This window comes from Geotrypetes seraphini, chromosome 10 (genome assembly GCF_902459505.1).
Source record: "Geotrypetes seraphini chromosome 10, aGeoSer1.1, whole genome shotgun sequence".
Taxonomy (NCBI): Eukaryota; Metazoa; Chordata; class Amphibia; order Gymnophiona; family Dermophiidae; genus Geotrypetes; species Geotrypetes seraphini.
Window position 1 is genome coordinate 95292275 of NC_047093.1, and position 25513 is coordinate 95317787.

General features: G+C 42.4%; 1 protein-coding gene across 1 annotated transcript in view; it reads left to right on the top strand.

Annotated features, from left to right (window-relative positions):
* Window positions 1-25513, top strand: part of DPP7 (dipeptidyl peptidase 7) — a 349192-nt gene that overhangs the window by 89282 nt on the left and 234397 nt on the right. The window contains exons 6-7 of the mRNA XM_033962277.1: window positions 170-305; window positions 18744-18825. Of these exons, the coding sequence (XP_033818168.1) occupies window positions 170-305; window positions 18744-18825 (218 nt within the window). The remainder of the gene's footprint in view (window positions 1-169; window positions 306-18743; window positions 18826-25513) is intronic.

Sequence of the window (25513 nt, forward strand, 5' to 3'; positions counted from 1 at the left end):
GGAATAGGAATGATAATTAACAATTCTATGCGTACAGTGTGCGTTGTGTTTTTTTAAAATTTTATTGTTGGTAGATCATTTTGACTTGGTCATTTTAAAAGTAGCTCACGAGTCAAAAAAGTGTGGGCACCCCTGTGCTACACCATATTAAACTTTTTTCTGTTCTCAGTTATGGAGGGATTTTGAGTGCATACATGAGACTGAAGTATCCAGATATTGTGAATGGAGCTCTGGCTTCCAGTGCACCTTTGTTTTCTGTTGCTGGTATTGGAGATTCTGGCATGTTCTTTGCAGAAGTCACTAAAGTAAGTTAAAGTTTATTATGAAGTTGAATGACATTACATTTAGAAAATATATCATGCTAGTCTTCTACATACTAAATTAACAGTGAAATTTTGCTGACAGAAAAATCACTTAGAAGGTTTCTTTTTAGATGACTTTTTTAAATTATAATTTGTACTATTCAAATTCTATTGTGCTTGTCCACTTCATATGGTGGTTACTAATGGAGATTCAGATAATACAGTGGAACCTCGGTTTGCGAGTAACCCGGTTTGCGAGTGTTTTGCAAGATGAGCAAAACACTCAGCAAACTTTTGCCTCACAAACCGAGCATGTTCTGGTGTATGAGCACCTCCCCCCCGCTCTAACCGGCATCGCAGCCCCCGAACCGGCATCGCAACCCCCCCCTGCGCGAACGCCCCCCTGCGAGAACCGCAAAGCACCCCCGTGCTGAAAGCGGCATCCGCCCACCCTTCCTCCCAAGCACGGTCCTTACCCCTTCTGCTCGTTGTAAGGGTGAATGCGAGCTCCTGCCTCTTGCCTGGGCTGGGCCTTGAGCATCTGCGCATGCTCAAGGCCTTCTGGCTCTCGTTCTCTCGGAGAAAACGAGATCTCCGAGAGAACGAGAGCCAGAAGGCCTTGAGCATGCGCAGATGCTAAAGGCCCAGCCCAGGCAAGAGGCGGGAGTTCGCATTCACCCTTACAACGAGCGGAAGGGGTAAGGACTGTGCTTGGGAGGAAGGGCGGGCGGATGTTGCTTTTAGCACGGGGGTGCTTTGCGGTTCTCGCGGGGGGGGGGGGGTTGCGATGCTGGTTCGGAGGGGTGCGATGCAGGTTAGAGCGGGGGGAAGGGGTGATGGAGCAGCGCCGGTAGCCTTGGGGGGGGGGGTTGGTGGAACAAATTGTTCAAGTTTCCATTATCTTCTATGGGGAAAGTTGCTTTGATATACGAGTGTTTTGGTTTAAGAGCATGCTTCTGGAACGAATTATGCTCTTAAACCAAGGTACCACTGTATTTAAAAATTGTGTTCACCTTGGGAGAGCGTGATGTCACTGTTGAATGTGGATGCCTGAATTGGATACTCTTTGTATGAGATTTGAAATTCGTAAATATGGTCTTAACAAATCACAAAGCTTTAAATGGTTGCAACTGAAGCAGGCTATTCAGGAGAGGTTCCCTGAATGGAAAAATCTTAATAATCAGTATAGTCTGGAATTGTTATGCTTTCAGGTGGATTTCTTGGGACACCAGGCCACACAGTGGTATAAATTAATATCTGGATTTATGAATAAAAAACCAAAGACTGGTCTTAGAGACATTTGGAGCATTGAGATTAAGCATCAAATTTCTGCATCTCAATGGCCATGAATTTGGTCTTGGAGAATGAGATGTACAATGTCTGCATCTATGAGACAAACTTGGTTCTTTTTGTTACATAGAGCATTTTGGACCCCAGTTCGATTACAAAAGTTGGATATCTCTAAGTCTAATAGATGCTGGCATTGTAATCTGGAAGCAGGGACTCTGGATCATTTAATTTTTTATTGTCCCTGTATCATGGCCTTTTGGAAATCAATTTGGTCTCAAATTAATTATTAGAGAACCTTGTAGCATTATCATATGATACAATTCTATTTGGTACATCAATGAGAATAAAAAGTCAAATTTCAGCAAGCAATAATAAACTTTTATTGATTATGACAGGAGTCGCCATACAACATATCACCAAGAATTGGAAAAATTATAGTAGACTTAACTATACATTCTGGTGGAACCAATTATGCCATATTTACAAAATGGAAAGAACAATTGCCATACAAAAAGGAAATTATAATAATTTTAAAAAGATCTGGGGGCCATTAACAACTTATTGCAATGATTAGACGCCATTTTTCATTGAAAGAACATTTTTAATATGGGGGAGTGGTATAAAGTTTTATTTAAGGTTTAATCAATAGATAAGAATGTAATATTTATACGAAATTTATGATTAAAATATTGGTGGGAAGGGTGGGTGGGGAGGGAATAAATTTATGTTTTTAAGATAATAATTGAAAGAAATTCAAGTGATGTGTATAAATTTAAATGTTGTAATATTGTGCACTTAATGTAAGATGAAAAATGAATAAAGATTTTTTTTTTTGAGATTTGAAATTCCTCCTTACAAATGCATTAATCCACAAAAATAACATTCAAAAATAAAAGATGGGGAAACTTAGAAAGAGGAGAAAGGAAAATATCAGTGAATTAGAAACTAGGATTACAAGGCTGTGAATCATGTGGCAAAAATAAAAAAAAGTTACCATGGGTCCATGTGGTATGGCATTTGTGGCTCTGTCTGAGCTGTCCAAAGTGATGAAGATTGGGGAAGGGGTAAAACACAGACCTTACGGACCTCGCGGATCTAAACCTGCACGTCCTTAAAAATCTGAGTTCCTTGCCACTTTTAGTCACAGCATAGTTTATGGCTCTGACAGACCTCTATGATAATTTAGCTCTGATGGATCCTAATGCTTCTCCCTCCCTATGCTTGAGACTAAGGGCTCCTTTTACGAAGCTGCATTAGCGGTTTAACGCACGTAATAGCACACGCTAATATGCCGGTCGCGCTAGCCGCTACCGCCTCCTCTTGAGCAGGTAGTAGTTTTCCGGCTAGCGTGGGGGTTAGTGCGTGATTAAAAGTCGCGTGCGATAAAGCCGCTAACACGGCTTCGTAAAAGGAGCCCTAAAAGTGGCACAGACCTCAGGGCAAACGTTTTGCCACTTTTAATCTCAGCATAGGGAAGGAGAAGCATTAGGGTCCGTCAGAGTTAAAGTGTCATGGAGGTTTGTCAGAGCCATAACCTATGCTGAGACTAAAAGTGGCAGGGTGCTGGGTTAGTCTGTTTTGTATTCTGGTTCTACTTTGTTGTTGTCCATGGTTGCCTGTACTTTCTAGGTTGCTTTTCTGTTTGAAAATAAAAATTGATTACACATAAAGAATAAGTCAAAAATGAAATATGGAGGAAAAATAATCCAAAAGAAAAATGTGAAAAAAATCACATGAAATAAATTACATAACACACTTTTATAAGATCTTTGTTATTAATGTGAAAAAATAATAAAGCTTTAACTCTTAATTAAAAGGTTGTGCTCTGAGACATGGAGGAAAAAGGGGAACATATTCCTCAAAAAACCTCACCACCCAATCATTGCTATACCCTCATGCAACAATAAAGTACTGTTGTGCAAAGCATCAAAAAATCAAATAAGAACTTATCTGTTAAAAAAAATGTTCTTTGGATGTGCCACGTTTCATTATTTCTTCAGGAAGCCAAATAGAAGATTAAAAAAGACACAAAGGGCTCCTTTTACTAAGCTGCGATAGTGGTTTTAGCACATGCTGAATTGCCATGCGCGCGCTAGACCTTGATGCCAGCATTGAGCTAGCGTTAGTTTGAGCAGCGTAGTGCGAGTTAAAATCCTGCGTGATCTAAAAACGCTATTGCAGCTTAGTAAAAGGAGCCCAAAGTCTTTCCTATGGGTGTCAGTCTCTTTAGAGCTCAAAAAGTTGAAAGGAAAAAATCCAACTCATGGGTTCATGCGTATTAATAAAACATATAAATACAAGTAAATATACACCATAAATACATAAAAATATATGTAAGTATATTTATTTATTCATTATTTTATTTAAAAAATTTCTATACCATTTAAAACTAAACGGTTTACATGAATTACATACATAAATTATAAAAGAACATAATAAAACAGAGAATGGCCACCCAGATGGTCTCGGGACTCAAGGATCTCCCGTACGAAGAACGGCTAGACAAATTACAGCTATACTCGCTCGAGGAGCGCAGAGAGAGGGGAGACATGATCGAGACGTTCAAGTATCTCACGGGCCGTGTCGAGGCAGAGGAAGACATCTTCTTTTTCAAGGGACCTGCGGCAACAAGAGGGCATCCGTGGAAAATCAGGGAAACTACGAGGTGACACCAGAAAATTATTTTTCACTGAAAGGGTGGTTGATCGCTGGAATGGTCTTCCACTGCAGGTGATTGAGGCCAGCAGCGTGCCTGACTTTAAGGCCAAATGGGATCGACATATGGGATCTATTCACAAGGCAAAGGTAGGGGAGGGTCATTAGGGTGGGCAGACTAGATGGGCCATGGCCCTTATCTACCGTCTATTTCTATGTTTCTATGTAAACAAACAATCCTATAAATATATCTGCAAAATAGCAGCAAAAGGTTGAATAAAAAGTTCATGAACCAGCTAAACCAGAAAAAATTACTAACTAGAAGAAAGTGTCTACAAATAATTGTGTCTTTAGCAATTTTTTAAACAGGCCCCTTTCATGACAATTTTGTATTTGGCCCACAAGGGAGTTCCATATTTTAATTCCTGCACAACAGAAAGTCATTTTACCAGTCTCCACCAACCTTAGCATTCGTTTTCAGTAAAGCTAAATTCTCAGAACATAATGATCTGCTTGATAAATAACTAAACATATTATTTCTAAACAATTCTGGTATGATTCCATACAAGAGTTGGTGACAGATCATTACCGCTTTATATTGTATTCTGTAAACAACTGGTAACCAGTGCAGTTGTTGGAAATACAGCACAGTTACTTACCGTAACAGGTGTTATCCAGGGACAGCAGGCAGATATTCTTGACTGATGGGTGACGGCACCGACGGAGCCCCGGTACGGACAATTTTAGAGTGATTGCACTCTAAGAACTTGGAAAGTTCTGGTAGGCCGCACCGCGCACGCGCGAGTGCCTTCCCGCCCGACAGAGGCGTGCGGTCCCCAGTTAAGATAAGCCAGCTAAGAAGCCAACCCGGGGAGGTGGGAGGGACGCAAGAATATCTGCCTGCTGTCCCTGGATAACACCTGTTACGGTAAGTAACTGTGCTTTATCCCAGGACAAGCAGGCAGCATATTCTTGACTGATGGGTGACCTCCAAGCTAACAAAAAGAGGGATGGAGGGAAGGTTGGCCATTAGGAAAACAAATTTTGCAAAACAGATTGGCCGAAGTGTCCATCCCGTCTGGAAAAAGCATCCAGACAATAATGAGATGTAAAAGTATGAACTGAGGACCAAGTAGCAGCCTTGCAGATTTCCTCAATAGGAGTAGAACGGAGGAAAGCTACAGATGCTGCCATGGCTCGGACTCTATGGGCAGTGACAGAACCTTCCAGTGTCAGTCCGGTCTGAGCATAACAGAATGAAATGCACGCTGCTAGCCAATTAGACAACGTACGTTTAGAAACAGGACGTCCCAATTTATTTGGATCAAATGACAGGAAGAGCTGGGGAGCTGATCTGTGGGGCTTAGTACGCTCTAAATAGTAAGCTAGAGCCCTTTTACAGTCCAAAGTATGTAGAGCCTGTTCTCCAGAATGCGAGTGAGGTTTCGGAAAGAAGACAGGCAGAACAATGGATTGGTTGAGATGAAAATCAGAGACAACCTTAGGGAGAAACTTTGGATGTGTACGCAGAACCACCTTGTCATGATGAAAGATTGTAAAAGGTGGATCCGCAACTAGTGCATGTAGCTCACTGACCCTCCTGGCAGAGGTAAGAGCAATAAGGAAAAGTACCTTCCAAGTGAGGAACTTGAAAGAAGCAGTAGCTAAGGGTTCAAATGGAGGCTTCATTAAAGCGGATAGAACTACATTGAGATCCCAGATAACAGGAGGGGCTTTAAGAGGTGGTTTCACATTAAAAAGACCCCGCATAAACCTGGACACCAAGGGATGAGCTGAGAGGATTTTTCCATGGACTGGCTCATGAAAAGCCGCAATAGCACTGAGGTGGACTCTGATTGAAGTGGATTTGAGACCAGAGTCTGACAACGAAAGAAGATAGTCCAACAAGGTCTCCACTGCAAGGGAAGTGGGATCATGGTGATGAAGAAGACACCAGGAAGAAAAACGTGTCCACTTCTGATGGTAACATTGCAGAGTGGCCGGCTTCCTGGAGGCATTCAGAATTGAACGAACAGGCTGAGATAAAAGAGAATCACTGGAAGTCAGCCCGAGAGATACCAAGCTGTCAGGTGCAGAGACTGGAGGTTGGGATGTAGAAGGGTTTCCTGATGCTGTGTAAGCAGAGAAGGATACAGTGGCAGAAGAAAAGGTTCTCTGGAACTGAGCTGAAGTAGAAGGGAGAACCTATGTTGCCTGGGCCACCTCGGAGCTATCAGAATCATGGTGGCTCGTTCCCTCTTGAGCTTGAATAAGGTTCTCAACATGAGCGGGAGAGGAGGGAAAGCATACAGGAACAGATTTGACCACTCTAGGAGAAACGCATCCGCTGCCAGACGGTGAGGCGAGTAGAGTCTGGAGCAGAAAAGGGGCAGCTGGTGATTGTGAGGAGCTGCAAAGAGGTCTATCTGAGGAGTGCCCCATTGAGCGAAGATGGACTGAAGAGTTACAGGATCGAGTGTCCACTCATGAGGCTGGAGAATTCTGCTGAGTTTGTCTGCTAAGGAATTCTTTTCTCCCTGAATGTAAATCGCTTTCAGGAATAGATGATGATTTATGGCCCAAGTCCAGATTTTCTGGGCTTCCTGGCACAAGAGGCGAGAACCCGTTCCACCTTGCTTGTTGATGTAGTACATCGCCACCTGATTGTCTGTGCACAGGAGCAGAACTTGAGGGAAGAGAAGATGTTGGAAAGCCTTGAGGGCATAAAACATTGCTCTGAGTTCCAGGAAATTGATATGGTGCTTCTTTTCCTTGGCTGTCCACAGACCTTGAGTTTGGAACTCGTTCAAATGAGCTCCCCAAGCATACGGGGAGGCATCGGTTGTGATGACTAGTTGATGAGGAGGTAGATGGAATAGAAGACCTCTGGATAGATTTGAGGATACCAACCACCATTGTAGAGACTGACGAAGAGATGATGTCACAGATATGTGACGTGAGCAAGGATCCGTCGCTTGGGACCACTGGGTAGCAAGGGTCCATTGAGGTGTGCGCAGGTGAAGACGTGCCAGAGGAGTGACATGCACTGTTGAAGCCATGTGTCCCAATAGTATCATCATTTGTTTGGCAGAGATGGAACTTTGAAGGAGAACCTGTTGACACAAAACCTGAAGAGTGTGGAGCCGGTTGGACGGCAGGAATGCTCTCATGAGGATCGTGTCCAGCACTGCTCCAATGAATTGAAGTCTCTGAGTGGGGATGAGATGAGATTTGGGAAAATTGACCTCGAACCCCAGAATCTGTAAGAACAAGATGGTTTGATTGGTGGCCAGTAGCACTGTTTGAGGAGAGTTGGCCTTTATCAACCAATCGTCCAGGTAAGGAAAAACTTGTAGATGATGTGAACGAAGGAAAGTAGCCACCACAATCAGACATTTGGTGAACACTCTTGGAGATGAAGCAAGTCCGAAGGGGAGAACTTTGTATTGGTAATGACAGTGATTGATCATGAAGCGGAGATACTGTCTGGAGGCTAGATGGATGGGAATATGAGTGTAAGCCTCCTTGAGGTCGAGGGAGCATAGCCATTCGCCCTGATTGAGAAGAGGATAAAGAGTCGCTAAAGAAAGCATCTTGAATTTTTCCTTGACCAAACATTTGTTGAGATCTCGAAGATCTAAGATGGGCCTGAGATCTCCTGTTTTCTTTGGAACTAGAAAGTAACGGGAGTAAAATCCCTGACCTTTCTGGTCTAGAGGAACTTCTTCTATGGCGTTTAGAAGAAGAAGGGATTGAACCTCTTGTATCAGGAGAGAGGATTGATGAGTGTTCAAAGCAGACTCTTTTGGTAGACTTTGAGCGGGATAAGTCTGGAAGTTGAGAGAGTAGCCGTGGCGGATGATGTTTAGGACCCATTGGTCGGATGTAATGATCTCCCACCGACTGAGAAAATGGGTCAGGCGCCCTCCTATAGGTTGGGGAAGATGGGCAGATGGTATGATATTGGCTATGCTCAGAAGAAACACGTCAAAAGGGTTGAGTAGACTTTTGAGGTGGGGGAGGTTTCTGTTGCTGCTGCGTCTGCCTTTGAGGTTGATGTTGTTGTTGCTGTCGTTGCCTTCTAGGCTGTTGAGTAGCCTGAGGTAAAGGACGAGCAGCATAGCGGCGTTGGTAGGCCGATTGTTGTCGGAAAGGCCTAGCAGGAGGAGTCTTCTTTTTGTTCTTTAGGAGAGTATCCCAACGTGTCTCATGCGCCGATAGCTTCTGTGTGGTGGAATCCATGGAATCACCAAACAGCTCATCCCCTAAGCAAGGTGCATTTGCTAGACGGTCTTGGTGGTTTACTTCTAGCTCTGAGACCCTGAGCCATGCCAACCTGTGCATAGCCACTGACATAGCCGTGGCTCTAGAAGTCAATTCAAAGGTGTCATAAATTGATCTTACTAGAAACTTCCTCAACTGGAGAAGAGAGGAGGTACAAGTGTGAAAAGCAGATTTTTTGCGATCAGGCAGATATTTCTCAAAGGTAGAAACTGTTTGGATTAAATGTTTCAAATAAAATGAGAAATGAAACGCATAATTTCCTGATCTGTTCGCAAGCATGGCATTTTGATATAGCCGCTTGCCAAATTTGTCCATTGATTTCCCTTCTCTGCCAGGAGGGACTGAGGCATACACATTAGCTCCCGCTGATTTCTTTAAAGTGGACTCCACCAAAAGAGACTCATGCGGGAGTTGGGGTTTATCAAACCCAGGTATAGGTATCACCCTGTATAAGGAGTCCAGTTTTCTAGGGGCTCCAGGAACAGTCAGGGGAGTTTCAAGGTTTTTATAAAACGTTTCTCTCAATATATCATGGAGAGGAAGTTTAAGAAATTCCCTTGGAGGCTGGTCAAAATCCAATGCATCAAGAAATGCCTTAGATTTCTTTGACTCAGCCTCCAAGGGAATAGACAAGGATTCGCACATTTCCTTTAGAAAAGAAGGAAAAGATGCGGAATCTGGATGAGAAGAGGGATTGGTAACAAGGTGTTCCTCCTCATCAGAAGAGCATTCACCTTCGGAAAGAAAGGGCTCTTCAGAATCACCCCACAAATCAGGATCCCTAACCTGAGAGCCATGGTGTCGAGACTCTGGTGTGGAAGGTTCCTGGTGTCGGGTTTTATGTGTGGACTTGCCCGACCTCATGGATACGGTACCAGGCGATGTAACCTGTTGTGCTGGTACCGAGGTTTGAACCGCCTGGTGGTGAGATTTTGGCTCTGGAGCTAAAACCGGCATCGAGGTCGATGAGGTGGTAAGACCCGGTACCGATAAAGTGGATGCCGATAAAAGAGGGCGTTCCACTATCAGCACCGGCGGCTCCGACCGTACCGGAACTGGAAGGTTCTGGGGCAAAAGGGCAGGTAGTAGCTGTTGGAGTTGTTCTCTCAGCTGTACCTGCAGAACGGCGGCAATGCGCTCGTCCAGTGAAGGCACCGGTACCGCCTTTTTCTTCTGCGGTACCTTGGGTGCCGCTCGACACTCCAATGAAGAACCCGATGTCGAGGGGCTAACTTCAATCGGAGCGGAGCGCTTCCGTGGGCGCCTCGAGGTCGGCAGGATTGGACTCACTGCAGTAGAGACCGGAGGACGCTCCAGCGGGGAAGGCTTCTTAGCCGGCTTACCTGCTGGTTGCGACGCCGGCGCGGTATCGCGCGGTGTCGATGAAGTCGGTGCCGATTGAAATGCAATTGATGTCGGTGCCGGTACATTGGAATCGGACATCTCGGCACCAAATAGCAACCGCTGCTGGATTTGGCGGTTCTTAAGTGTTCGTTTTTTCAAAGTTGCACAGCGGGTGCAAGTGGACGCTTGATGGTCGGGACCAAGACACTGCAGACACCAGTTATGTGGGTCTGTCAGTGAGATTGGCCTAGCGCACCGCTGGCACTTTTTAAACCCGGGCTGAGGGGGCATGAAAGTAAAGACAGCCTCTGCCAAATCGAAAGCCGAGGCTTCAATTGTGGCAACAGGCCCCGCCGGGGCGAAACGAAAAAAGAAAGAAAAAACAAGTAAGTTTTTTTTTTTTTTTTTTTTTGAAAAAGGAAAATAATAAGGAAATAAAGAAACCTTTATTAAAACAAAGGTTTACGCGAGCGGGAAGATCGAAAAAATATTTCTTCAACAGCCGTTGAGGAAACGCGTCTTCTTAGCTCCGCGGAAACTAAGAAACTGGGGACCGCGCGCCTCTGTTGGGCGGGAAGGCACTCGCGCGTGCGCGGTGCGGCCTACCAGAACTTTCCAAGTTCTTAGAGTGCAATCACTCTAAAATTGTCCGTACCGGGGCTCCGTCGGTGCCGTCACCCATCAGTCAAGAATATGCTGCCTGCTTGTCCTGGGATAAGGTGAAATATGCTCGTATTTCAACAATCCAAATATCAATCTTGCTGCTGCATTTTGAGCTACCTGCAGTGCCCTGCACCTTGCTTTTGTTATTCCAAGGTACAGGGCATTGCCATAGTCAAATCTCGACAAAACCATAGCCTGAACTACTGTACAAAAATCATAAGGCAATAGCATGGTTTTAATCGATGTAACAAATGAATTTGTGCAAAACATGTTTGTACTGTCTTAGTTACTTGCAACTTCATTGTAAGACCAGAATCAATCCTTATACCTAGAATGGTCATAGACTCATTTACAGGAAGAACATCATCAATAACTCTCACTTCTTCAGGCCACTGATTATTGGGCTTTCCTACAAACATTATTTCAGTTTTGTCCACATTTAGTTTCACACCTTGTTCTTTCATCCACTTCTCAATTTTACACATGTAATTGCTCAATAAATTTTCCAAATTTATATTCCATCCACCTACTGGAAAAAAGAAAATGATATCATCTGCGTATATTCGATATTTGACTCCTAAAGATAAAAATAATTGACCTATAGCGGCCATGTAGATATTAAATAATAGTGCCGAAAGCACTGAACCCTGAGGCACTCTGATCCTAGCTGAATATTCTCCTAAGTTCTTATAACCATTTCTCACTTTGGACGACCTATAAGATACACTTTAAACCAATTAATAACAACAGCGTTCATCTTTTAGAACATATAATAAATATCACGAATATAACTAAACCAATGTTACAAAAATTAAAATGTACAAGAAACCTAATAAAACCATTAAAATATCAAACATATGTTAAAACATAATTAATGCAATAAAATGTAAAAATATAAACAATATTATGCTACAAAAGAAAGTGTTGAGTTCATATAAACACAATAAGAATATGAGGTACATAATTGAAACAAAAATACATCTAAAAGACAGGTCGTCCAAGTGCCGATAAACGAAACAAGTTTTAGACATTTCTAGAGGCATCTTAGGCCTTTTGACTGCTGCTGTGCATGGTTAGGGTGGAAGGTAGGCGGGATGTGGGCCAACCAAACTTAGTCGTCTTGCTGCGATAATCAAAAGTTTGACAAGACTGCCTAGATAGAACATACGTTGTGACTTAGGGAATCTAAAAACAGGTATAAGTGCCCAGAAGATACCCAAAGTGACCTGATAACCACTGCAGGGACAAAGTACAGACTCCTACACACTCCCCCAGTGATCACTAACCCCCCCACCATAAAAATAAGAATAAAAATGTACATACCTGCTTCCAGAACATCAGCACCTGACATAGGAAAGCCTAGTAGAGCTGCACAGAGTAGTCTGGGGGGTGGGCTAGTGAACCATAGAGATTAAGACCCAGGCCCATAAGCCACTCTAACTACTGCATTTATGGTGGAGCATATGCATCCACCAAAAAAACCCAAAACCTTACCGTACTGCCATATAGGTGCCACCTGTAGCCATAAGGGCTATTTGAGGTGGTAGACAGATGGGTATAGTAGGTTTTGAGAGTGTTTTGGGAGGCTCACCATGAGTAGCAAGGGAGTTATGGTGAGATGTTTATAGTATATGTAACCTTTTTTGTGAAGTTCACAACAGTGCCCTGTAAGGTGCCCCTCTACTCTGATGCCATGTCTTCTTGGCCAGTCCATCACTTTGCTGACCCCTCCCACATTCAAAAGGTTTTTTTTCTAGGCGTTTTGGATTGGACAATTTTTTGGAAATGAATGCAGTATAAAGATAGACAACTTGGTGGTCTGGACGATCAAATGGCTGGACATAGAAGTAGACGATTCTCAAAAAAAGATAAATTGTGGATGCATTTTTGAGAATGGACTTTGGACGACTAGTATCCTAGGCCCAAAACAAACTTAGAAGTTTTTTATTATGCCCCTCTATATGTATAAAATATAAAGACATGAAGCTAAAAATAGTGCTGTCATATAAACCACACACTTAAGACATATGTATAAAACAAAGACATAAAGCTAAAAAAGTCACATACCAATCACTTGCCTTTAGTACACTCGATGGTTATGTAATATACAATTTGCAATTTTTGTAAAACTGTAAAAGAATGGAAATATTTATCATATATAGCCTATGTTAACAATTTGGTTAATATCCTACAAATGTCGTTGCAAAAATACCAGCAAAAGTATAAATAACACTCATTGGACAACAGTTGACACTGGCTTACCTCTACTGTTAGAATTACAAAATGTAAAAATTTCAAGAGTAAATACTGTGTGTCATTTTAGATTCTCAACTTAAATTTAAACAACAAATTGGTCAAGTAGTCAAACAATCTTTTTACAAATTACATATTATTAGATCTATTAACCCCCGCCCCTCATGAGCGTTGGGAGCAGCGCAGAGCATTCAGTGCACCAGCCGGTCTGCGCTAAAAAACACTTTTGCGATTTTGTAAAAGGGAGGGTTAGATCTTTTTTTCCCCCCATCTGCCCTTACTATTCGTATTCATTCACTAGTAATCCAACAGATTGATTAATGTAATTCACTTTATAATGGTTTTCCACAAAAAGATTAATGCAGATTACAACTAATACAAAATACTGCTGTACGTTTGATTCATAATGCTCAGAAATATAATCATGAAACTCCTTTACTGAAAAAAGAGCACTGGCTTCCCGTATCATATTGAATTACTTATAAGATACTTTTCTTGGTGTATAAAGTTCTTAAATTTTGTGAACCAATCTATTTAGCTCGTAATTTAATACCATATACTCCTACAAGAACCCTTAGATCTGTGTTTTTCAACCTTTTTACACCCGTGGACCGGCAGAAATAAAAGAATTATTTTGTGGACCGGCAAACTACTAGGACTAAAATTTAAAAACCCCGTTTCCGCCCCCATCTCCACGAGCTCGGTCCCCGCAAATCATCTGACCCCATCCACACAAGCCTCAGTTATGATTTTATATTGAATATATTTTATTAAAGTATAAAAAGAAACAATATTCTGTACAATTGTCAATTTATAAATACAAATAATACAGAGCAAGGTTCAACAAAACCCCTGTCTCCCTCCCCTTCACATATATCCCCTCTACTATCAAGAAAACTGAACAAGCCAAATTATTACAGAATGCTACACAGAAATATCATGCTAACAGAATACTGCAGACACACATGACAGGAATAGTTTTAGGGGAGTGCAACTAGGGCAACTGCCCCCTGGTCAGAGAGCGCCCTAAGCCAGCTGGAAGCTAAAGAAGCACTGCCTGGGCTTTGCAGTCCCCAGTTATGTCTAACACCAGCTCTAGCAGGAAATATATTTCAAATCTGATATATTCTAATCACAAAATAGAAATAAAATTATTTTTTTCTACCTTTTGTCGTCTCTGGTTTCTGCTTTCATCTTCTTTTCACTCTCTTCCTTCCAGCGTCTGCCCCTTCCATCCACTGTCTGTCCTCTCCCCCTTCCTTATAGAATCTGCCTTCTTTCTATGCCCCTCTCCCCTTTCCATCTAGCCAGCGCCCCCTCTCTCCTTTTTACATCATTCATTCCAGCTTCACTGCTCTCTTCATTTTTTATCTCTCCTACACCAGATCTACCATCGTTGTCCCTCTCTGCTTATTTTTTTGCTGACCCCTTCCCATCATCAATTTCTCTACTTTCTCATGCCCGTCTCTCCCCTTCCCCTCCTCTAATCTCCCTGCCAGCTGTTTCCTTCCTTTTTTCCTTCTCCCTTCCCTCCTCCTCCTGGTCCATCAGTAACTCTCTTCCCTTCCTCCCCTCCCAGCAGTATCTCTCCTTCTCCTTCCCTTTCCCTCCAGGTCCAGTAGCAGCTGTCCCTTTTTTCCCCTTGCCCAGCAGCTTCCCAGAATCCTTTCCCTCCTCCCCTCCCAGCAGCATCTCTCCTTCTCCCTCCCTCCAGGTCCAGTACCAGCTGTCCCTTTTTTCCCCTTGTCCAGCAGCTTCCCAGACTCCTTTTCCTCCTCCCCTCCCAACAACATCTCTCCTTCTCCCTCCCTCCAGGTCCAGTTGCAGCTGTCCCTTTTTTTCCCTTGCCCAGCAGCTTCCCAGACTCATTTCCCTCCTCCCCTCTCAGCAGCATCTCTCCTTCTCCCTCTCCAGGTCCAGTAGCAGCTGTCCCTTTTTTTACCATGCCCAGCAGCTTCCCAGCCTCTAACAGTGGCTTTCTCCCCTCCCAGCAACTCTCCTTACTTGCCAGCTCAGCAATTCAGGAAGGCAGCCTCAGGTCCTTTGTTGGATCGCACCGCCCTTGAGGAAAGCGGAAGTTGCATCATCAGAGGCGGCCGCGACTCAGCAAAAGCCCCAAGGCTGCCTTCCTGAATCGCTGCGCTGATAAGTAAGGAGAGCCGCTGGGAGGAGAGAAAGCACACTGTTGGAGGCTCCCCATGACTACAACTCGTTGATCTTGCCGGTCCTGTGCGGACCGGCAGAAAATTGGAGATATTGATCTCGCTGGTCCTGCGCGGACCGGCAGGAATTTTCTGCAGACCGGCACCGGTCCGCGGACCGGCGGTTGAAGAACAGTGCCTTAGATCAATCAATCAATCAAAATCAATTACATGTGCCATCTTATCGAATAATCATTCATGTACATATTCAACAGTCGATTTTTTTTCAGTTCAGGATCCTTTAGTATAGAACTTACTTTCAATGTCTATTAGATTGCAATTATCTAATATAATAAAACCCTAGCCGTGCATGCGCACTCTTACCGGCGTGTTCCCTTACAACGGCTCCGCATTCACGGTCTCACTGGCTCCCTTAATAAAGTTTTTCGCAGCGGCGGCTCACCAACAAAAAAGACTCCAGCCACTTTGCCGACTCCCCACTCACTCCTTAAGTAATTTCTTCGCGGTCTGACCCTCCCATCCCTTCCCGACGTCTGACTGGCTCATTCGGTCCTTTGCCGTTCCCCCTTCCCTTCCCTTCCCTTCCCATGGTCCCGACTCCAAACCTACCGATTCCAGCAGCGTCTGCAGCACTCTACACACGCTGCTTCGGGGCCTTCTACTGCCCTGATTTGCTCTGCCGTGTCTCTGATGATGTCATCAGGGACGTGCCAGAGTAAATCAGGGCAATAGAAGACCCCAAAGCAGCGTGTGTAGAGTGCTGCAGATGCTGCTGGAATCGGCAGGTTTGTCGGGACCGCTGGAAGAGAAGGGGGGGTGGGAAGGGACTAAGGGAGCCGGCCAGATCGCAGGAAGGGAAAGGGGGTAGGGTAAACGTTGCTGCTGCACAGGGAAGTGGTGTGGGGGGACGGAAATGGAGGGGGAGGGAATGCTGCTGCTGTGGCTGCTGCACAGGGAAGTGGGGGGAGAGAAATGAAGACAGACAGCGGGAGGAAGGGAGACAGAAAGAAAAGAAGAAAGACATAGGGGCAGGGAGAGACACAGAAAGACAGACAGACAAAGAGGACCAGGGAGAGAGACAGACAGAAAGAAAGACAGCAGGAAGGAGAGAGAGAGACAGAAATAAAGACAGACATATTCTAGCGCCCGTTAATGTAAAGGGCTAAAATACTTGTCTTTAGATAATTTTAAAACAGATCTGAATACCTTTTTATTTAATGATACTTTCATAATCAATAAGCTGGAGAACTCTGGAATATATATATAGTTTATCCTAATGTATTTCACTTCCCTATCTTTTTTATTTGACATTGTAGTTCTTTCCCTGATCCTCACTTTTTTGTAACGTATTGAAACACTATTCTTTAGTAGAATAATTATATGGTAAGATTATAAGCCACTTAAATGGTTATAATTGTATGGCGGGATAATAAATGTTTAATAGACTTGGAAACTTGGAACATAGGCTGTATATGATAAATGTTTCCATTCTTTTACAAAAATTGCATATTATACAATTACATAACCATTGAGTGTACTAAAGGCAAGTGGCTGGTATTTGACTTTCAGCTTTATGTCTTTGTTTCATACATATGACTTCAGTGTGTGGTTTATATGACATCATTTTTAGCTTCATGTCTATATTTTATACATATGTTCTTATTGTGTTGCTTATATGAACTTAGCACTTTTTGGGTAGAATGCCTTTTTCAAAATACAGTTCATATTTTTACATTTTATTGCATTTTTTTGCATTTTATTGTATTTTTTAACATGTTTGATATTTTAATGGTACATATAATTTTTATGTATTTATGGTGTATATTTATATTTTTACTAATATGTTCAATTTGTAAACTCTTCAGAAAAGCACTTAGGTGCTGAAACACTGGCTGTGTATAGACTCAATAAAGATTCCATTTGATGACTTATTCCTGGTTGATGGCCTCTCTTCCCTACGACTCTTGTGCTTGGATTTTCATTTCCGTATTGGAGAAGTTTGTCTGGTCCTACTTTGGGGATTCTATTGTTGCCTTCAATCCACCATCACCAGCATAGACTGTTGCTACTGTTTGAATTTCTGCCAGGTATTTGTGACCTGGATTGATCACTGTGGAAATAGGATACTGTGCTATATGGACTATTGGTCTGACCCAGTATGACTGGGGGCCACCGCAAGAGCAGACTGCTAGGCACGATGGATCACTGGTCTGACCCAGCAGCGGCAATTCTTATGTTCTTATCACCTGCAGATAAAGCAGGTAGAAAATTAACTCTTAGGGCAGTTTTTCTTTGAAAATTGACTGCAAGGTCTACAGGTTCAAATGTACTATGTTAGAACTCAGGCTACTGGATATTGATTTCTGAATGAATACAAGAAAGAAGGCCCTGAGAAAGCATTTAAAGAAAAATTAGAAAATGTGAAGGGGCATAATAAAAAAATACGTCTAAGTCCATTTTGGACCTAGGGTGCTAGTCGCCCAAAGTCGGCAGCATCCAAAGTCCATTCTCGAAAAATACATCTAAAATTTATCTTTTTTTGAGAATCATCAACTTCTACATCCAAAATCTTTTTTTTTTTTTTCAAAAAATTGTCTACTTCTACATCCAGCCATTTAATCATCCAGACCGCTAGTATGTCTATCTTTATACTACATTCTCGTCCAAAAAATCATCCAAGTTCCAAGCGCCTAGAACAAGACCTTTTAGACATCGGAGGGGCCAGCAAAGTGATGGACTGGCCACCCAGATATGGCAACAGAGTAGTGGGGCACCTTATAGGTCACTGCTGTGAACTTCACAAAAAGGGTGACACATAAACATCTCACCACAACTCCCTTGCTGCTCATGGTGAACCACCCCCAAAAACCTACTATACCCACCTGTCTACCACCCCAATAGCCCTTATGGCTGCAGGTGCCACCTATATGGCAGTACAGTAGGATTTGGAGGGGGGAGGGGTTGGTGGACTCACATTTTCCACCATGAATGCAGTGGTTACAGTGGTTTATGGGCCTGGGTCCCTCCTCTCTATAGTTCACTAGCCTACCTCTCAGATTACTTAAGCCACCTCTGTGCAGCTCTACTAGGTTTTTCTATGCCAGGTGCTGATGTTCTGGAGGCAGGTATATGCGTTTTTATTCCAATTTTTATGGAGATGGGGGGGTCAATGATTACTGGGGGAGTGTAAGGGGAGTGTGTATTTTGTCCCTGTAGTGGTTATCTGGTCACTTTGGATACCTTCTGGGCACTTATATGTTGTGACTTAGGCGATCTGAAAACAGGTATAAGTTCTGTCCAGGCAACCTCGTAAAACTTTCAATTATCCCTGCAGTACGACTAAGTCTAGATCTTCCTGCATCCCTCCCTAACCACTCCTTCAAAATTGCCCCTTTCAGCTCTGGGCGTACAGCGGCATTCAGAGGCCTAAAAAAAATCAGTGGATACATCTAAAAACATGTTTCAATTATTGGTACTTCAATGACCTGTCTTTTAAATTATCCAAGTGCCAAATTGGGCGGGTTTTTAGACATATTTGTGCTTCGATTATGAGCCCCATAATGTTTGTAACAATTTATGATAGCTCTAGCATCCCAGACAGTTTCATTACATATGTTTAGAAATGCATTGTGATGAGCCCCAGGACTTCCTTGTTACTTTTTCAAAATGCAACACAGGCATCATTTTCCTTGCTGTTTACCTCCTTGTAATAGGCTGTTGTAATAGCATATTCAGTTAAGACTTTAGTTTTGGTAAATTAATTTTTGTAGTGGTATTTTTTCTTCCGTAGATCTTTGAAAGGTGCAGTATCGACTGTTCTGTGGCTGTACGCAAGGCTTTCAAGAAAATCAGAGACCTGTATATGCATCAAGGTAATAGGATTGCTAATCACCTTTTTTAAATATAGTGACATGCAATATAGGTTTTAGTTGTTATCCATCTTAAATTAATCATTCAATTTTGCTTAACAATTTTATCCATAAAGAAGTTCTGCAACTCCAAAAATATAACTGTTATTCTTATAGAGGCCCTTTTACTACATCTGTAGCAAAAGTGGTCTTAGCACGCCTTTACATGGGTATTTCCTGTGCACTAAAGCCACTTGTACCACAGCTGGAAAATGACACATTTTATCATTTTCCGAATTAATGGCCACATTCTAATTTTGTCATTAGCGCACCGCCACTATAAAAACTTACCACATGAGCCCATACCACCACCTATTTTGTAGGCAGTAAGGGTCACCGCATTAATCAATTAGCATGCAGCAATGGCTCATTTGTTAAATGATTAGTGCTTTCACGCCCACTCTCTATCCCTTAACATGCCCCCTTCAAGGAAAATACAAAATATTTTTAAAGTTCAGTCTTGAACCAGTGGGTTTATGCACCTTCACCCGTGGGGTATGTGTAGAGAGCCTCATTTGAATTTTTCTGCTCCTCCCTTCTTCCTGGGTTGTCCTGTACTCCTCAGCTATTTTCTTGACACATGAGGTGGTAGGAGCCTATCTGTTCTGCTCATGTTTTTTTTCTTTTTTGGGTTTTTTATCATCCGGTCGAGAGGCTTTTTAGTGCTACAGAGGCTCCCAGTCTCAGGACATCTCTGGCTGTAGGAGAACACAGACTCTCAGATCTAAAGTCTGTAGTTAAGGGGCTGCCGGCATTGCAGGGCACCCACTTGGCCAGCCTGCACTAATAGTTTGGAAGCTCGGGGTATGGTCCCCTTGGGAGCAAGGCTCATCCCAGGTTCTGTACACAGTGGGCTTGAGTGCATGTCAAACAGATCCATGCTGGTTCTCCAGGGTCGGGACTGACTGCGTTCCTCCCCACAGCATGTGCGGTGAGGAACTGAGTTCTCAGTCCCACCGAAGGGACTGAAAAGCAGTCTGAAGAAGCAAGCAGTCTGGTTTCCAGGCTTGCCTGAGGCAGAGGTTTTCCTCTTCAGATGGCTGTAGTGTTAGCCTAGGCAGCAGTCAGCCCAAGCATGGCACAGTGATTACAGGGCTGACAGCCCACAAAACAAATCTGGAGGGGATCTCCAAAAGTGGGTTTTTTTGGTTCTGGAGTAAGAGCCAGGGTTGCCACCCTTGAAAAACTAATATTGTTACAGTAGACTCAATTATAATTTCTGGTGGAACTCATTATGTCACATATATAAAATGGAAAGAACAATAGCTATACAACAAGGGAATTATAACAATTTTAATAAAATTTGGGAGCCATTAACTTCTTATTGTAATGAGTAAATACCATTTTCTATTGAAATATACACCGTCTAATGTTAGAAAGGGGGAGGCTTTATATTTTAATATTCATATTGGGAAAATAATAGAGGGAATGATGAGAGGGGAAGGTGGTAATTTTATGTATTATAAGATAAAATTGAATGATTGTCAAGTGTTGTGTTTAATTGTATTGTTTTAATGTTTGTACACTTGATGTAAGTTTGAAAATGAATAAAGAATTAAAAAAAAAAAAATAATAATAATATTGCTGCTTTTAGACTTCGCGTGTAGCTCCCACAGGCCATTTTTAGCACCAAAATTGTTGCCACAGCAGCCATCTTGATTTCCTAATTTTTTAATAAAAGCCTTTATCTGCCTCAAAACACCTCAGTTCTGCTCAAAATCAGGTTAGATCAGGGGTCTCAAAGTCCTTCCTTAAGGGCCACAATCCAGTCAGGTTTTCAGGATTTCCCCAATGAATATGCATGAGATCTATGTGCATGCACTGCTTTCAATGCATATTCATTGGAGAAATCCTGAAAACCCGACTGGATTGCGGCCTTCAAGGAGGTTACTTTGAGATCCCTGGGTTAGATGGTCTCCTCAGACAAGGATTCAAATTTACATAGGCTTGATATACCACGTAAAACATCCTAAGCAGTTTACATAACACAAAGCTAAAAGCAATTTAAAACAGGGAGGTTGGACATACACAAATAAAAAAATGATACAAACAATGAGGGAGACTACATGGATACAAAAGGAAGATGGCCAGGGTTACATTGTTTCATAACATTTTAAAAAAAAAATTTGATGGGGGAGGGAAAAGACAAAAAATCATGTGATGTAACTGAAAACAAGCTTCAGGACTATACCCCAAAGGAATCTTTTTAAAAAAAGGTTTTAAGGTTTGCTTTGAATTTAGCAGTTTGGGTTTCTTGTCTCATATTCGATGGGAGTGAGTTCCACAATGTAGGAGCTACAACCGAGAAGATTGCTTTATAGGTCGTATTTTAGACTAACTGATGAATAGAGGGGTTTGCAAAGAGATTTTGTTGTGACGATTGGATAGGTCTGGAAGTTGTGTAAGGAACTAATCTGTCAGTGAATGCAGGTGCATGAACTGCTTTTATTTTAAAGGTAAGAAAAAGTAATTTGAAGGTAATCTGGTGGGATTTAGGCAACCAATGTGCATTCTTCAGGAGAGGGGTGATGTGATCATATATTTTTGCATCAAAGATAGTTCAGAACATGGCAGCAAAAATTATCTGATTTATTTTTGTGTAATTCCCTGAGAATTACAAAAAGCTAGATGGGAAAAAACTAACGAATGAATGAGAATATTAAGAGATTTGGTGTCCAAAAGAGATGAAAGGAATGAATCATTTTGAATTTGAAGAAACATTTCTGAACCACTGAACTGACTTGATTGTTAAATACTATTTTGTCATCAAGAACCACCCCTAAAAGTTTAATTGTTGTATCAAATTGAATTGAGGTTGACATTATGCAGATAGGGGTTATTAGTGTTTCATTTTCCCTAGTAGGAAATAACAGAGCTATGAATTTAGTGATATTTAAGGATAGTAAGTTCTCGGCAAGCCAATTGCTAACTAGATCGCGCTTTTGGTTAATTTCCTGAATATTCAACATATTTTGCATTTGGATAGGGTGAAGTAGTTGAATATTATTGGCATAAGTGAAAATGGTAAAGCAGTAAATCTGACAGATTGTACAATAGTCAAAAGTAGGGCCAGAAAAAGGTTGAAAAGCATAGGTGACAAAATGGAGCCTTGGGGGACTCCAAAATTCTGCGAGTATGAATCTGATGGCTAATACTGGCACTTCTGAAGACCAATGAATAAGTAAAAAGCTATAAGTAAACATTGTGACCAGTCAGACACGATGCCTGCCAAGGTCCCTGTTAAGGCAGAGAGGAAAGTAAAGCAGAAATCCAGGAAGGGAAGTTCCAAGGTCTCTCCTGATCCTAAGCATGGTAATTTCTAAGCTGACCCCCAGGGGGAGCCCGATACCTCTGAAAAGTCACTAGGCAGTCAACATCCAGGTCACCACTGGGGGAGCCCAAGAGCTCTACCATGGCCTGCTGACTCAGCTAGATCAGGGCGTCGCCCTGCTCTAGAAAAGCCAGCAGCTTGGGAGAAGCAGACAGGCAAGCTAGGGAGAAGGATCAGATTCCTCTCCCAGGATGACCCCCCTGGTTCAAGCAGAGGTGATACCAGTACACCCATGGAGGTAGTTGAGGCTGGAGACACCTTGGATCTGCAGGACATTGAGGAAGAAACTCTGATGGACTTTCAAGGAAGCTTGCCTGAGGAGTTCTTTGAGGATCCTGAACCTATGCAGGTTGGACTTACTGCCAGGTGCTAATGATCTATTTTTCTGCACTATGAGTTTTGTTGGGACTTTCTGGGTTGAGAACTCAGCATTTTTTGTGTTTAAATTGTAGAAGCTAAGAGTGCTCATTTGGGTGAGGTTTGCTAACATCCTGGGAGGGTATCGTGAATAGCTGTTTGAAAAGCTAATTGTAAGGCAAACCTGGGACACTCTTGTTTTACCCAGCAGGGCTCATTACTCTGCTGGAGGCTTCTAATTGATATCTGCAAGCAGTGCTGAGAGCAGTGCAGAGGACTTTATTAGTGGTTCCTTGTTTGGGAACAGGTGAAGAGCACAATCTAGCCATTAGCTCTAAGGAGAGCCAGTGCTCAAGAACATTGTTTTGTTTTCCTCTGGTGAAAAGAAGGAAAAACTGAACTTTTATTTTTGCATTTTGGTAATGTGGTTTTGTTTTTTGCTTCTGTGGGACAAAACTGATTATCTATTTTTGTTTGCCATTCTTGACCTTATTTTTGATTAAAGTAAAATTCACCTTATTACATAACTTTGGAGTTGTGTGTTGCTGTGTTCCTCTTATCACTCCATTTCTGCAGGGTGACTCCAGTTCGGTTCACACGTCAGTGTAATTGTAATGTTTAACCACTGGTAGTGCTGTGGAGTCCCGATCTCGGGCAGCAGAATGGTGACAACATGCTGTGAAGTACTGTTTTTGGAGACCACAAGTGATAGTATAACAGTACAAAGGATTGCTGCACACATTACTTATTCAGTTTTAGTAAAGATGGTAGCAGAATGTTGGAAGAGTTACCCAATCACACTACTGGGCAATGGTTGGCAACAAATGTCCCCAAATGTCAATAGGAAGTGATGCAATCATCAGCGAAGAATAAGGAAGGAGTTTTATTCACTTATTACAGTCAGCGTGAGGGGGTTCTCTGTGGAAGCCAGTGGCGAAACGCGTCAGGACCCGCTGGAGTGAGACAACTTCTTAACTACCTTACCTTCATTTTAAGCTAAGTTTTCCCAAAACAACTTTCATTGTAATTCATTGGAGTTTGTGTTTTTTCCTAACGAAATGAACACTTTTCAATATTTATTTAGACACAGTTAAAACCTTTCTACCAATTGAAGATAGTGCAATGATAGACTACTAAAAACACTTACAGGGGCGTGTCCCCGATTTGTGATTTTCTTACCATCTTATGGTTCTGAGCACCTTCTCGGTTCTAAGGATTTATACCTATTATAGTCCCTTTTTTTTGGAAGAGTTACCTGACATATTTAGAGTTTGAAGGGTTCTATGGATTTCTGTCAAGGATGGAATGCTAAAGTTTGAGAAAGAGCTAAAAGGAATATGTTTGGACCTCACCGGTGAGGTGTCATGGTGTGACACCTTTGAAGAAATCATAGAATTGCACACAGAAACTATTTTACTGATAAAATGATCTGCCAGATCTTGTGCCGAAGGTGCTAAAGCTATTGACATTTTTTCATTGTTACCTTTGGATGTAAGGGATTTCACAATTGCATAAAGTGCAGATGTTGTTGTTTTGATTAGTTTTCCATGATTAATTGTGATTTGTTTGCTGTTTTTTTTATTTCATGTTTTCCACATTGTTTTAATTATGTAAACTACCTTGAACATAAGGACATAAGCAGTGCCTCTGCTGGGTCAGACCAGAGGTCCATCCTGCCCAGCAGTCCAGTTGCGCGGCGGCCCATCAGTAATTCTCTATCAGTACCCCTCAATCCCCTTTTCCTTCCTTAAATCATCCAATCCTCTATCTATACCCTTCAATCCTCTTATCCTTCAGGAATTCATCCAAATCCTTCTTGAAAACCAGTAGTGTACTCTGTCGTATCACACCCTCTGGAAGCGCATTCCAGGTGTCCATCACCCTCTGGGAGAAGAAGAACTTCCTAGCATTGGTCCTGAATCTGTCCCCTCTTAACTTTTCTGAATGTCCCCTCGTTCTTGTATTTTTTGAAATTTTGAAAAATCTGTCCCTCTCTACTTTCTCCATGCCCTTCATGATCTTGTAAGTCTCTATCATGTCCCCTCTAAGCCTCCGCTTCTCCAAGGAAAAGAGGCCCAGATTCTCCAATCTTTCAGCATATGTTAGGTTTTCCATACCCTTTATCAGTCTCGTTGCTCTCCTCTGAACCCTCTCGAGTATCACCATATCCTTCTTAAGGTATGGCGACCAGAATTGGACGCAGTACTCAAGATGTGGGCGCACCATCGCCCAATATAGCGGCAGGATAACTTCTGCCATTCTGGTTGTAATACCTTTCTTGATAATACCTAGCATTCTGTTCACCTTCTTTGAGGCCGCCGCACACTGTGCCAACGGCTTCATTGATCGGTCCACCATTACCCCTAAGTCTTTCTCAAGGCTACTCTCACCCATTACCAGCCCACCCATCGTATAGCTGTACATCAGATTTCTGTGTCCTACATGCAAGACTTTGCATTTCTCTACATTAAATATCATCTGCCATTTATTCGCCCACTCTCCCAGTTTGTTTAGGTCCCTTTGTAAATCTTCACAGTCCGCTTTGTTCCTAACCCCACTAAAAAGTTTTGTGTTGTAATGTAATGTAATGTAATTTATTTCTTATATACCGCTACATCCGTTAGGTTCTCTTGTTGTCTGCAAATTTTATAACTTCGCACTTCAGTCATTTATGAAAACATTAAACAGCAACGGTCCAAGTACCGATCCTTGCCTGGGACGCAAAAGGGGGGGAGGGGGGTTGGATGGGCATGGGGGTGTGTGACGGATTTTGAACCACTAAAACTTAGAAGTTGCTTGGGGGGTTTTCATCTCTATATTTCAGAATAATTCCATTATTCATAATGGTTTTGTTGTCTTGCCTGTTAATCCTTTCTGTATGGCTTTTGTATATTCCCTTTGAACAATGTTCCTTCAATAAAATAATTAATTCCTAAGGAAGAATCATAGCGTGATGCATAACAT